The sequence below is a fragment of the Epinephelus fuscoguttatus genome, linkage group LG16 (assembly GCF_011397635.1).
Source record: "Epinephelus fuscoguttatus linkage group LG16, E.fuscoguttatus.final_Chr_v1".
In the NCBI taxonomy this organism is placed as follows: Eukaryota; Metazoa; Chordata; class Actinopteri; order Perciformes; family Serranidae; genus Epinephelus; species Epinephelus fuscoguttatus.
In genome coordinates, this window is record NC_064767.1 from 35,854,133 (window position 1) to 35,869,603 (window position 15,471).

Genomic DNA, 15,471 nt, shown 5'->3' on the forward strand with positions numbered 1-15,471 from the left:
ACTGCTGGAAGAATATAATTAGATGCTTTATTACATCTTAAATTAAGAGCAAATACCTGTCTACAGCACAATCATGATGGAGAAGATGTGGGGCAATAAATGTGGATCATACCCATGTATTTAGCCATGTCCTGAAATGGCACTGTTGTGGGTCAATGTTCATATGGTTATCATGAAATCTTTGGGCTAGACAGAGACAGTATGATATTTTACTTAAGCACTTACTTACTGGCGGGAGGAACTGTGTTACGAGAAGACAGATAAAAATCTTGTTGGCAGCCCGTAAAAAGGCTGTCACAAAGAGCTGGTACAAGGGAGGACCAACACAGGATGAATAGCTAATAACTGAAATATATGATATGAACTGTTAAAGGGCCAGTATGTAAAATGGGGTTGAAAACAGTGACATCAGTGGTCAAATTCTAGATTGCACTCGGTCACCCCTCCCGCCGGGTAAATGACGGTGGCCTCGTAGGGACAAAAAGCCTTGCACACGAGTTTTTCAGGAGTAGGTCTATCTAGCGACGAGGTGAATATTTATTTAGAAATCTAAACCATGTTACGATATTATAATGAATCCCTCACGAGCAGGAGACCAGAGGAGCGTTCAGGAAAAAAGGCCCGTTTATTTGAGCACTCCAGAAACTCCGGTAACACTCCAGGGGGTAAAAGACTCCGTCCCAAACTCTGACTCTTCTAGCGTAACAGACACACTTCATGCACACATACTCGTTTACCACACTGAGTGGGGACCCCCTCCCCTCTCTGCTCCGCCAATCTCCAGCCCGCACACTGACTGACAGCGTAGCCGGTAAACAGAGCTCAGCTGTTTATTTAGCCTAGCAATATCTCCGGACTATAGTAGCTGCAATGGACGACTTTGAACGCGATTTTGAAGAGTTTCTTGTAGCGGACACAGACCCAGAGCCATACCTGTTTGAGCCGGAGCATACAGATGAGGAACTCCATGTGTTTGATGCTGAGCGGGTGAGAAGAGAGGCTGAATGCACAGAATGGGATTTGGTGCTACTGCTGCCACTGTTGGGAAGATATTTCTCCAGGAGGAAAAGCGCCGCAGAGAGTGCATCACAAGGAGTGAAGCTGCGTCTTCTTTTCCTCACAGATGACAGTTCGGGGTTCATTCTCTCCAGTTGCGTGGTAAGTGCGGTCCATTCGCAAACTTTATAACTAAAAAAACTTTTCACTACTCTCTATCGACAAACTACTAACACTCTCTGTTGTTTCCTCCTTCTTCCTTCCTTCCTCCTGCTGTCTTCGTTGGTTCATTTATACACGCGAAACGCGTTCTCTGGCTGGCTGGATTGTCCGCTCGGTCTGCCGTACATACATGGCGGCGCAAGATGGCGACCTCTCTATAGCAAGGCCCTTGCTATATATATATATGTATAGTACTTATATCTTTTATGTTTAACAGGGGGAAATCTGAGCCAAGAGCCAGAATGCAAAACTGAAACTTGGAGAATAAGGGGTGGGAGCTGGCAGAAAGAGGCTCACCGATGCATCCCAGACGCACCTCTACTGAAGCGAGACAGAAAAAAAAAAACAAACAAAAAAAAACAAGTATCATTATGAGGCAATATAAAAAGTTTATCATTATAATGAGATATTTTTCATGTTTTTACAAGACATTTTCAGATTATAACAAGAAACTTGTACTAGTAAAAAAAAAAAAAAAAAACATTAATATATTTATTTAGCATGTTATAATGTGACATTTCACGTTACATATATTGAGGAAGATGGCTCATTTACACAATTTAAGTTCTGCTTTATGCTTGGGTTGAGAGATGGTGAGATTATTGTGATATGTATATGTATTGTAGGCATACACTATGAATGATTTTAATAATTCTCGGTCAAAATCAGCAGGCAGAGGTGTATGTAGGAACAGCTGTTTCTAGTGGATTTTAATGGAGACTCATGCAGATGTTCAGTTCAAAAAGTGCTGCAAAAGTATCCATGATAAACCCAAAATATCAGCAGTCTAACTGCTATTTGTACTGATTAATTCTCCACTGTCTATTGTCCTCACTGCCTGAGTGTATGACCAGGGTTTAGTCTCCAATCCAATGACTATGACTTTGACCATCTGTGTGTACTAAAAGACATTCCTTTTTTCAGCCAGTGTTGTTACTCAGTCCATTCTTCAAAAACCAGCGTTATACTTCAGGCTTTGGTCCAAATGAATGCGTCTGTTGTAGGTAGTCTGCGGTCCATAATCCAAAAAAATGAGGTCAATTTTAATAATTTTCAAGAGCAAAGAGACAGGAGAGTAGACACACATTTGTTTTAAGTACAAGTTTTCAACAACATGAACATTAAGTACAAACGTACTTTGCAATGAACTTCCCCACCTTCTGTCACCTTCTCCCATTCAGATTTCTAACCAAATCACAATATAACTCTGATTAACTCATTTATGTGAACATCATTGGTTATTGCCTTCTCATGATCCATGATAACCATCAATTGTGTCTTATTTCTGAAGAATCTCCATGTACTTCTGGCTTTAAACCAGAATGTGAGGATGAGGGTACGCAGGAAATAATGTTGACAGGTAAGGGCAGAGAAAAAATGTGGAGAGAAGAAGGAGAACTGGGTCTGTCTATAATGGTAACACAGGTGAGAAGAGAGAAAGGAAGAGTGAAGTATTTCAGCTTTTGAGGTCACGCAGCATATTTTAGTGAGGAAATACACAGACAATAGAGACAGAAATGGGAGGACTAATGCTAGGTGTCCAGAGTTAACCACAACTCCCAAGGTGCATTTCAGTAAGAAACATCCAATCCCAGATTTAAAATTCTGCTGCATGCACCACACACATCAAACAAAAGATAAATCTTTTGAAAATTCATTTATCAGTTTGAATAAGTTCGTTTTTAGATTTAGTCAACAAAGGTCATTTATCCATTAGAAGCGGTCAGGATAATTGTGACATCACCACACTACAACTTTTACATTAAAAAAGTGCGTTTCATATTATCATCCTGAAAGAAGAGAGTCCAAAGTATTTTGGGTCCTTTTACTGCAAATAGCATCATTTCCCTTTGTCAAAATAAAATGTCACAATATTCTTTGCAGTTTATGTTAGATTCCAACCTCTGACATCCCAGTCTCAACATGCAAATCAGAGCAGTATGGTTCAGCCAGCTGTAGTACAGAAACAATGGATGAAATTAAAGCTACATTCAGTAGAATAATCAAAGTGACTAATTATCATCAATATCAAACATTTTGAATGACATCATATCAAACCAGTCCCACTTGACTCAAGTCTAAGCAAATGAAGACAACATCTATCCACAACTAGTCATGGCGCTACTCTTCCAATAGAGGTGGAGGAGAGAGTTTGAGCTGGAAATTCTCTGTTCCTGGTTGGGCTGAGATTAGAAGGCCTGTCTTGTCACTGCTGTGGCAGTGGGAGAGTTCTGAAAGGATGGACAACTGCAAGAAAGACAGAGGGAGAGAGAGAGAGAGAGAGAGAGAGAGAGAGAGAGAGAGAGAGAGAGAGAGAAAACAATTACAAAAGGAAATACATCACCTCTATTTGCCTCCTACACAAGAGTAAGTGTACATGTTCAAGAGTAACACAAAGGCAGACATCAAGTTCAAATATCAATTATATTTACCTTTTTCTTTTCTTTCTTTTTTTTATTTAAATGGGTTTTTTTTTAAAGATTATTCTTTGGGCCTTTTTGCCTTTAATGTATAGGACAGTGTGAAATGGGGAGACAGAGAGAGTGGGGGGGACATATGATCTATGTCATTTATGTTTTTCCATATCTCTTCTTTTTATTATCTTATTATCACGAACTGCACACACATGTCAGTCTGCAGGATTTTGCATACCCCGGTGACAGCCCTTTGCTGTAATTTGCAGTCAATGCTGTTAGTTCTTAAACGGTGTCCATATCACTGGTAAAATAACATTTCTCAGACGACTCAAGGGCATTCTGTAGAACAGAGTGACGAGTCATATTCAATTCCCCAAAAGCAGCATTTGTTGACTCCCTAGTTGTTCAATAATACACAGTTTAGGATGGTAATATTCTTCTCTTTTAGATACATTTGGTACAGAGCAAGTGTTTCTCATTAAGGATTCAATGGCTTTATCTTGTCTATATGTTCCACCCTTGTTCGGTGACATAATGTAACATATGGATCTACAAGTTTGCATTTATAATGTATTCCCTCAGCAGAGAATCTGTATCACTCATTGAGGATATCCCAGAAAAAGCCAACAGGTCTATTTAATCATTAAAATTTAAAAAAAAAAAAGCCTTTCTGTGATGAGTCTGGCCATTTGCAGATAGAGAAATGTAAAATGGAGGGTTCCCTACCCTGGATGGTCCTCGGTACAAACAGCGAAGCTGATCCCAGGACTGTTCCTGCTGAAGGTCCAACGTTGCTTCAACAAACACCTGGGTCCCAACAAAGAACATTAAGCTATAATTTGTTACATGGCATACAGAGTGCAAAAAGAGCAAGCCTGTTGCCCTGTGCTCACCTGCTTGACAATAACTAGATTAGAATTTTGCTATCAAACTTTATGTACTGTGGCAGAGCAGGTTTCATGTTTGCAAATGAATGTAAAAAGATCATTCCAGTTCATTGCATCTTTGGCCAGGGTCCGACATTAAGGTTTTTTCCTACTTGCCCTGCCGGGCAAGTACTTCTCAAGTCTACTTGCCCCATCTAAATTCTTACTTGCCCTGCCTAAGAGGTTCTTTTTCTGGCTGTGTGGTGCATATTTTCGCTCATGACTTATATCTTACGTCAGCAGAGACAGTCAGCCAATGGAGGCAGCAGCACATAAAAAAGCAGCACACTGCAACTGGCCCCTCCGAGGACAGAAACAGGAGAGGAAATACACGATTACAGGCCTGGAATTAAGTCATTTTTAGGGCAAGGCCACTTTGGCCTTTGATAAATACAAATTTATTGGGGCATCATGGCCAAACTGTTGGGCACCAAGGCCAAAACCAATGGCGCAATAACAATATGTGCTAAATACATTGAATGAAGACAAAACAATATATGTGTTGAAAAACAGCACTGAGTTTATTAAAACTGGGTGTGCATGACTGGGGATATATCTCGTTTCTTGTTGTTTTGATTCATGTCCCTTATTTTTTAAGTCTTTGAAATCTCTTTATTCTTTTGTTATCTCCTTATTCTTTTGTTATCTCCTAGTTATTAAGACATTATTAGAAGAAGATTCTTTATTGTCCTTTCTCAGCACATTACATACATTTGACCTCTGCATTTGACCCATCCTACTGTATACACTGGGAGCAGTGGGCAGCCACAGTGCAGCGTCCGGGGACCAACTCCAGTTCTTCTGCCAATGCCAGTGGTCAGGGTCACTGACAGGAGTATTCACCTAACATAGCCTACATATCTTTAATTATATAATTATTTATATGTCTCTATGTATATTTTTACATAAATCCCCAATATTTAATTTGAGTTTAAAAAAATCCTCTTCCTTCATTTAAGTTGACAATGATTATTGTATTGTATTATATGTATTAATTCTCTACAGGATCTTGTATGTTCTTTAATGTGTGTTCAATTTATTAAAAGAAAAAAAAAACATTTTGGTGAACCCTGCAGCAAAGTGAGCCCTCTTCTTCAGAGAGGATCTTTGCCTCCCAGTTTGTTCCTGGCGGCAGAGCAGAGTGAACCGTCTTTCTTCTCAGAGGATCTTTGTCCCATGAGAGCAGGCAGCTGTTCTCCATGTCCGCATTTAAAACAACGTTCGCTGGCGATTTGACAGTCACTAGAAGCACATTATGACCCTTTGTAAAAGTTTCTGTGTGGTACCTGTGTTGTACATGAGCTAACGTTAGTGGGTAAGGACTGAGAGGCTGTCCGGTATGTGTGTGTGCCCGAGTCGGTGCTGCTCACCCGATCGGGCATGTCTGCGCAGGGTCTGCTGGCCCGCCGGCTATTTTTGCTTGCACCAGGCATTCGGGCAACCGTTAATGTCGGACCCTGTTGGTCCTATTTTTTATAAAATGTATATATAAATGTATCTATATTTTTTTTAAATGATGGAAATAAGGCCCTGCTATATAATAACCGGAATGACCTTTTTAGGCTTTAAGTCTGAAAATCTGTCAGAAAACACATAACAATATCCAGCAGAGCCAAAGATGGAGGGCAACGAGCTGTTGTCACTGTGGTTACATTTATAGATGTATATATAAATCTTACCTTCTTCCTGTGAGCCTCTGCACCTGCGTCATGATGCATTGATGTAACACGAGTCTGAGACCGAAACAGAAGGACAGGGTTGTGTCAGGGTTGTAAGCTGCAGTGCTTAAACTGAGCAGTATTGTTGTCATAACAAAATCCCACTTTTCTTTTCACAGGATATGTTCTTACTGTTTTGTCTGTCTTGTCCCTGTTTTTCTTTTCTAATGTTTTGTATTTATTGTTTTTAATGCTATACAGTAGGTTGTGTAACAATGGAATGTGTAATGGTGACCACATGAATTTCCCACTTGTGGGATAATAAAGTTTACCTTGACCTTGATTTGATAACGACAAATTAAGTTTAAAATAATACCAGAATTATCCTTTTATCTAAACTAGTTATTTCTTCATGTCTGTCCACATCTTTCTTTTTTTCCCCAAGAACAAGCACACACCTGTGCCAGGGACGTGCTGCGGCCACGTTTTTGTTCAGTAGTAGACCCCCCCCTTCCTCCTTGGCTGGAGGAACACTTGTAACAGATCCATCGCTGTTGTAGCTCTGAGGAAGGGCCCCACCCAGAGTCCTTCTGTTGCAGGCACTGGAGGTGGTACAGGTGGCCACAGCTAACAACACACACACACACATACACAAGTCAGTGTCTGTAAACATGAAATGCTTTTCACATAAAAATGAGAAAGAAAAAAACCTGTACAATCAATTGCAACTCAATACAAATGTTCTGCCATAAATTCCATAACTGCCTTAAATAGAAACAACTCTGGACAGACTGCAGTCCAGAGCAACAACACCACTAACTATAAGACCTCAATGCTAAAACCTATGACTGAATTGACATCTCTGTGACAGTGTCAAAAACAAAAGCAGACGTTATGATAGACCAATTATATTTGATTGCATTAGTGTACAGGTGTACTTAATAAAGTGGCTGCAAAGTGTATGTGAATAAAACTGTAAATCAGCATTAAAAAGAATTGAGGATACAAACACAAAGCCAAAATGATATGCATCTTTTGAGCTACATTTTGGCCAAACCTTGATCACACACCATCAAAAACAGAAGCCATTTGTGTTTTACTGTTGTCCAGGAGTTTAACACCTCCAGTGTGTGCTACCTGAACACAATGATCTCCTCAGCTGAGTCCTGCCTTCTCTTGTACTGCTGGAGACAGATGTTACAGTGGTCTTGTCGTGGGTGGAGTCCCCTTGTGACAGCAGCACGAAGGTGAGCCAGGGACCAGTGGAGGTCATGGTTCAACAGGCTGGTGGTTGTTTCAAGTAAAGTCTAAAACAGAAAAGTATTTTTCTGTATTTTTTTTACCATGTCAATTACAACATATTCAGAAAGAGAATTTGAAATATAGATCAACGGAGTTTTTCCTCACAGATCGAAAGTAAAAATATGGGTCTGTTTCACTGCTGTGTTTACACAGCAATAAAAACCAAGCATCAGACAATATTAACAGCTTACATGGCATTGCTTAGGACTGTGTATTGATAGAATTTGTCAATTAGGTTTGACACAGCTAGTATTTGAATTGTGGTTTAGGCACTTCTTTGTTATTTACTCATAATATACAGACAGTGCTTTACCTGTTCATAGTTAAAAGTGTCCAGCATACCCAGAATGAGACCTTGGATCTCTGCGAGCTTTCCTTTCCCATAGACTGGGTCCTGAAAGACAGAAGTATGCCAGCAGCATCCCACAATGTGAGTACATACTATAGTTACAGTATAGAAGGACATCAACCATTTAATAAATCATAAATTACAGCCCTTGTGTCCAGCACTAATAATTTGTCTTCAACATTAAGTAACCCATATTTAACACTTTGTTACTAAGGTTCAAACACTGAAACCCTTCACAAGAAATTTGACCCCCAATATGTCTGATGGTGGTGCTCTAATTAGTGTCCAAAAAACTTTTGAAAGTTCTTGGTAATGCCTTGTTTCCTGTTACGTATGTGACTTGTGTTTGTGGAGCTGTAAATATACGGATGACGCCTCCAGTGTCCAATGCAAGGAAGTGCATTTCTTCACAGATGTATAGAAACCTGATAGAAACTGCCTGTAGCCATGGGGGAGAGGCTAATTTTGTCAGTTTGCCACCATCCAGTAGCTTAATATGCACTTGGAACATTATCGAGACAAAAACAGGACCAATATCGCATGGCAACAATTAAGTGAAGATGTTGGCTTGCCAAGTACGTATGTGAAATATTTCATTAAAAAGATGTATGAACGGATAAAAGAGTCATAATGACAATCTGACTGTATATATTGTGTAACCACATTTTAGCAGAATAACATTACTCAGATTCACAATGTAAATCATACAAACTGACTTGACAGTCAACATGGGCAACTGAGTTGGAGGAAGCTAGCACACTGTCACAAACAGTATCTCTGAAATCCACCACAAAAGTGCAATTTTTTTTTTTTAACATACTCGGAAAATTCTGGATTTAAAAATTACAGAGGGCACATCAGATATCACAGATTCCCATAGGAATTAATGAACTTCCGGTTGACTCGTCTCTGCACACATACATAAGTGGAAACAAGGCGTAAGGCAGCGACTGTCTGACACTCAGAGGAATCCTTTTAAAGTAGGAAAAATTGAGAAAGGCCGAACAAAACACACATACACACCTGCAGTATTCGTTGGATGATGGAAGGCAGAGAAATAAAGCTGCTCATCGAGTTGAGCACCTTCATGGTCAGCTCCTTGAGCACTGACACACCCACACACACACACACATAATGAATATCATCTTAATCAACAGCGTCACCATCACTGTCATACTGTTGTAGGTGGTTAAGACATAACAAACAAGGGTGCTCAATGGCTACATAAAACACCATCATATCATGATCATACATAATCATAAAGACATAACTGTTCACAGACATTCTTAATACTGCATACATTGATTCTGGAACACTTTGGTCAGAGGTAATGAAAAAAAAAATCACATTTAGTGGACTGCATATTTGCTTTTATCTCTAATATTTCAAACTGCCCTCAGCTCTAAACCTTAACTGTTCAATAGAGAAATGAAAATAAAAAATAAACAAAGACATATCATTAAATTCAACATAAAGTACATTTTAATCTGTATTTTCATTTTGTGAATGCATTTACTGTGTCATACTTGAATAAGCAACATATGATAAAAGCAATATAATTAGCTTTTTTTTGGCTTTAATACCTGAATCAAATGTTTTTCCATGCCACATTAAAATCAGATCAGCGCACAGACAACAAAGTGAAGAGCTGAATCCAGCAGAGAGCAGCAAAGACTTGCTCATACTAAATGCAAAGCACTGACATTAGTTTTCATGATGAAAAAACAGAGGACTTCGACCCAGACCAGGGCTGAAAAAACACTTGGGACATCCTTGCTCATAAGAGTGTGTGTGTGTGTGTGTGTGTGTGTGTGTCTATGTGTGTTTACCTTCAAATGTGTGGTCGGCATTCAGACCCTTTACTAGTTTTTGAGAAGCCATCATGGTCTCCAGAAGTGGAAACCACAGAACCTGTGAAAAAAGGGAAGAAAAAGTAATAAATGAGTAGACAGTTGTCACCCCCTCGCCCACACACAGACACACACACACACAGATACAGACAGAGACACACACAAACACACGCACACACACACTCTCACCTCTCTTTGTTGCTGGTAGAGGTTGTCAGAGCTTCGGTGACAGAGATCAATGATGTCGTTCAGTGAATTCTTTACTCTTGTCAGCGTTATTTCACTGTCTCTCTCCTCTTCTTCCTGTCCTCCATCTCCTTCATCAGCTCCTCTGTCACACTCAGGAGTGAGGAGGTTCAGATTTTCCTTCAGTGTCTTCAGAGAGAGTTTAAAGCACTTTTTAAACAGCTATATAAAACAACACTATGGAAAGTAAGTACATTTAACTGCTGTATTTCAGTATAGTTTTTGCTACTGACACTGTACTTGGGTATTTACATTTTATATGAATTTCTGCTTTAACTCAACAGCACCGTATACACACAGATATATGTGGATATGCAATATATTGGTACTACAATTGAGCCCTCGTATTCATGTGTCAACATGGTAAATGGCTGGTTCATTAATGAATCGAATCAATGAATAGTCTGTGGGTGTTGTGTATCTACCTCTAACAAGACAGCGAAAGCTCCATGAACATCTCCCTTCTTCTCCAGTAGATAGGCTGTAGCCTCATTGTGGTGGTACTTCTCTGTTACCTAGAGTCAAAGACAGGGACAGAGAGACATAGAGAAGCACATGCTGTCACACTCACGGGTACAGGTAAGCTGGTCCCATCTGGTGCTGTATCACTACAGTACAGATAATACAATAATTACCATACACAGTATGATGCAGTTCCTTTGATGGATACATTTTCATTATACCATTACATTTTTCATTATATTAATATTTTTGATGCTATGGTGATAGTCGTTTTCTTAATCAGTCAGTCATTTCATTACATCATTGAATATTTACTCTCAAGCGGTGAGGTTGCGGAACTGAAACTCTTTCGTGTGCCAAGTGTGTAAATGACGCAAAAACATGAATGGCCCTATGGAGAGCCAGTGTGTGGTTTGTCCATTCTGGGCTACTGTAGAACAACATGGCAAACTCTGTGGAAGAGGACCCACTCTGTTAATATATATTTATGAATATTATATTCCATTTCAGCCCATATATCCTCTTAAATCCTTCACACTGTGCCTTTTAAAGGGACAGTTCACCCCCAAAATAAAAAATACAAACATACATAGTACACCCACCACCTGTATCACCATGCAAAAGGAAGCATGCAATAACATGGATGGGAGGCTCATGCTTCTGACAGAGTGAGAGATCAACATTAATGGCGTCCTCCTTGGCTGAGCTGCAACATTAGCTAGCTTAGTGGTGCTAGGTTAACAAGCAGTAGATGCACGCTTCCCTCTGCTTGGTGATACGGTTGGCAGGGTTAGTTCAGTAGAAAGAAAATAGTTCTTACATGAAACTGCTGATTATCTAGAGTAACCAGGTTATGATTTCTGGAAAGCGAGATTGCTGTTCAGGTTTTTAAATGTATTTTAAATGTACAAGCCGGATGTCAATTAGTTCCATTATACTAGAGAGTAGGCAGCCATCTCTGTGGCTGATATCTCCAACATACCAAAACAGTCTAGACTGATAAACATGGCTACAGGTAAGAGGAAAAGTATGTATTTTTGATTTGGTTCACTGAACTTACTGCTAGTCAGAACAGCAGAGCAGCGTTTAATAAGTAGTTGCTTTCTACCTGTCACTGGGACAGCAAAAACTAGGGCGACGTTATGTCTTACACACACACTAGTTTAGACAGCACGTTAGTTCAGCTAATAGCGAATTGTTACTAATGAGCTGAAATGAAAGCTGTCTGTATATAGACTAACTTAGTTTGACACACTTAAAATTGGGTAGATACTTTTAAACTAAGCTGCTGGCTGAGACAAATGGCCCCTCCTCTCTCTACCAGCACTAATGTTACCTGCACACGGTGAATTACATCAGCAGAGAGGGAGCAGGACAGAGGACAGGAGGAAATAAAGACAGAGGACAGGGGGAAAGAGGACAGGAGGACTGACTGATAAATAATAAACTTCACTCAGTATTGTCAGGTCAGGAATATTGTTTATAAAGTGTCTCTTCTGTGGTAAAAATTACTGTTGCTGCTCCGGAAACAACATTTTGTCCTGTTTAAAATATTCAATAATCCTGTTCTGAATTTATTCTTTATTATATAAATATATTTTCTAAAAAGCAAATATTTAGAAATGAAAGAGAACTGATAAGAGTACCAATAAAGTATCGATAAAAGTAGTAGTGTCGATAAAATCTTCACAATGCCCGTCCCTAAATGGGAGTATTTGACCTTTTCTTTGTGCTGGTTCCACAGCCTATCAGTGATGGACCCTTCTGCTGACTTCGGCCTTATTCTCTCACAGTGCATGAAACTGTAAATACAGCAACTGCATGGAGTCTAGTGAAACAAGGCAGCCCTTCACACTATCACTATCATAAAGTGAATGAAAGAATGTAAATACAGTTAGTAGAGAGAATGTACACTAAGGCACAATACAGCCTGATCACTAACACATCTATGAAGTCTTGTGATGGTGTCATCAGCTGAAGGAATCCAGTGCTGAACTGAAAATCAAAGTTGCCATGTTATCAACTTTATGAGGCTGTCCTTAGTCACAGCGTTGTTTTGAGTTAAATGCTAACGTCAACATACCATCATAATCACAATGATAATGCTAACAAGCTAATGTTCAGCAAGTGTGATGGTCACTGTGTTCACATCTTTGTTTAGTTTGCTTTTCTGTCATATGATAAACCACTCCTGTTGTTCCCACAACATGAACACGGTGCAGGTAATAAACTCTTGTACACAAACACAGTTCATATCATCAAAGTATAGTAGATCGTACATATATGGCCTCCTCCAGTCTGTAGTGCTGGGAGGTCTGCAGGAAGCTCAGGAGCTGTTCGGGGGCAAAGCGGCACAGTAAGTCCAGCAGAAGCTCATGGAGGTCACGTTCCAGAGGCAGGACGACTCCTGAGTGATGACCTTCCCTAAATAACACAGCAGATGAGATGTGAGGAGGAAGAACAGAAGGAGACGGAGGAGGGGGGGCAATTTTAAAAGAAATGGAGAAGTGAGGTAGTAGACTTATCACACTATACCGTGGCTCCAGGAGGCAGCTGAGGAACTTGAAAAGTAGCTGGTCATCCTAGAAAGAGAGAGAGAAACTGATTTAGTGGGTAACATTAACTTGTCTCAATGGGCTGTCACAGTGTTTTGTTGTGACTATTACCACCTACAAAAGGAGGTGTGCAAAGTCTTTTATAGATGTGTTGGTATGTGTGGGCAGACAGTCAGTATAAACCCACCTTTGGGCAGGAGATGTACTGTGTGTGTGCTGTTTTAACCTGTTTTTGTGTCTTTAGTAGAAAGTAATGTGGAACCCTTTGAGGAGGGTACAACTGTTTAAAGCACTCAAACGGTAATAAAAGTGTAAAAGTAAGCTTCCCAAACAGGTTTCAATCTGCTCATTTTGTTTACACAGTGCAGGAACCATCAGGCAGCAACCGGCAAATTACTTTTTACACTTTTTGTTCTTTTCCTTTTTCGTCATATTCTAAAGAACTCTGTGACAGGCATGATGTTGGCTACAGTAAAAGTAAAAATGACCCTCTGCAGTGTTAGTGCAGAAACGTGTTTGTATTTCTGTAATAATTTGAAGCTGGTAGTCTGTAGCCAGACTGTCAGTAATAATATCACAAGACAGGGAAGATATAATAATAAATCATTATCTATTTTGATCTTACCTGAAGCTCAGAGATGATTTGCTGCACCTCTTGGGCAAAGTGAAACAGCACTAGTTCAGCGGACTTGATGGGGTCAAGGGCCACCAGCTCCTGTGAACAAATGTTGCACTGCAAAGTTTAACATATTTCCACAAATAACATTTGAGTTAAATCCTGAATGGTTGTCAGAGGAGGATAACCTGAAGGACAGAATCCTGGATACTTCACTGCAAACCTCCAGTTGAGCACATATGACATCAACCTATGTCGCAACGGGACTGTCTGATCAAGCTGTTAACTCATCTGAATCACGTGTACACCACCAAAGCAACTGTCAACACGCTCTTATATCACTGGTTGCAGAATAAATAGAAACATACAGATAAATGTACATTAAACAAAGTAGCTGACCTGTGGTAACCTGTAGACCTAGAGTAAGTAGCAAGCTAGTGTGTGGGAATGTTTATGTGTTGCTTGGCAACAGTTCAGTCGCAGTCCGACCAAACAACTATTTATGTTGGCGGATGCAAATAAATGATTAAATAAGCAAACAAATCATAATCTGTTGTCGCTTGTACTGTTAACTAATAAATACTAGAGCTGTTGTGTAAAGGCAATGTCACACAAGAGGGACTGCTGCTGTACTGAATAGCAGGATGACTGTGAGGGGGTCGTAGGAACTCCCTCTCGTGTAATATTGCTTAATTAAATACAAAAAAAAAAAAAAACAAAGACTAAAGACTGATTTTAAACAAAGCAATAATTCATAATAACTGTTAACAATACAACAGGGTTATGGATGTGTATCCTCTCCACCTAGACAGGCCACACTCATGTCTCTATCTATCTGCTGGGATGATTTAAAGAAAAAAAAAAAAACTATATATAACTATATCTTAACTGCCTCTTGAGTACCTCAGGATTCCCAAGGAAAAGCTAGAGCAAAAGGTTGAGGAGAAGGACCCTCTTCCCAGGAATGAAGTCATAATGATATTTTTGTGTCTGAGTATGATCTGACCTGTATGTGTTGCAGTACTTTGGCCTTGACTGCTTGTTTCTCCTCTGGGATGTAGCCAGGCATGGACAGCAGATTGTGGATGTAGCTGAAGATTTCGCCCTGCGCGCGCGCGCGCACACACACACACACACACACACACACACACACACACACACACACACAGAGTTTATTTTCATCTGCCAATTACATTACAATAGTCAACAGCAATCGAGAACACAGCCGGGCTGCCTGTTACAGCTGAGATGGAACACAATTTTACCAGCTGTCTTGCTCTTACCTTTCTGAGGGGGTCTCTCAGGTAGCAGTCAATGATCTTGTCGTACAGATGTTTCTTCTCATACAGAAATTCACAGATTTGGTAGCTGGAGGGAAACACAGGGAGGCACAAAGACATGTTATTGAGACCACAGAAAAATGTCAATTATTTCCCCTGTTGCCTCTGATGTTTTCACAGGTAGTTGTGCTCACCAAAGCTTTAAAATGTCTAGATGACCTGAGAAATTAGTAAAAAGCAGCACTGAGACTGAGCACCAACTGGATAATTAAGATTGATGATTGGTGAGTCACTGTATGTAAAAATATCAGCATTGTAGAGTCAAAGCTGCACTGACTGACAGTCAGCTAAGGATTAGAGGACAATGTGCAATGTAAAAGGTGTCCCTCATAGTGACAACCCCAGATGGAATTATCACCAACTCTGTACTTACCTTCACCTTTACAGAGCTTTTAGCCTCTTTTCACATACTGTATTTTGTGGCAAAACATATCATAATATAACGTTTACTTCAGTCTTAGTGCTCTCAGCAACTCTGTTTCCAAAATCAACCGGCAGCTGTTTCCAGTGAGAACGCTCTGATAGACCTGCT

General features: G+C 39.9%; 1 protein-coding gene across 1 annotated transcript in view; it reads right to left on the reverse strand.

The window, feature by feature from the left end:
* Nucleotides 1-2,240: 2,240 nt before the first annotated feature.
* Nucleotides 2,241-15,471, reverse strand: part of vps8 (VPS8 subunit of CORVET complex) — a 61,879-nt gene continuing 48,648 nt past the window's right edge. Inside the window, exons 31-45 of the mRNA XM_049601162.1 lie at nucleotides 14,883-14,967; nucleotides 14,606-14,704; nucleotides 13,609-13,698; nucleotides 12,964-13,010; nucleotides 12,708-12,852; nucleotides 10,392-10,481; nucleotides 9,910-10,095; nucleotides 9,700-9,781; nucleotides 8,894-8,976; nucleotides 7,835-7,915; nucleotides 7,357-7,526; nucleotides 6,678-6,846; nucleotides 6,241-6,294; nucleotides 4,362-4,442; nucleotides 2,241-3,465 (exon numbers count right to left, since the gene is read on the reverse strand). Of these exons, the coding sequence (XP_049457119.1) occupies nucleotides 3,340-3,465; nucleotides 4,362-4,442; nucleotides 6,241-6,294; nucleotides 6,678-6,846; nucleotides 7,357-7,526; nucleotides 7,835-7,915; nucleotides 8,894-8,976; nucleotides 9,700-9,781; nucleotides 9,910-10,095; nucleotides 10,392-10,481; nucleotides 12,708-12,852; nucleotides 12,964-13,010; nucleotides 13,609-13,698; nucleotides 14,606-14,704; nucleotides 14,883-14,967 (1,588 nt within the window). The 3' untranslated portion in view covers nucleotides 2,241-3,339. The remainder of the gene's footprint in view (nucleotides 3,466-4,361; nucleotides 4,443-6,240; nucleotides 6,295-6,677; nucleotides 6,847-7,356; nucleotides 7,527-7,834; nucleotides 7,916-8,893; nucleotides 8,977-9,699; nucleotides 9,782-9,909; nucleotides 10,096-10,391; nucleotides 10,482-12,707; nucleotides 12,853-12,963; nucleotides 13,011-13,608; nucleotides 13,699-14,605; nucleotides 14,705-14,882; nucleotides 14,968-15,471) is intronic.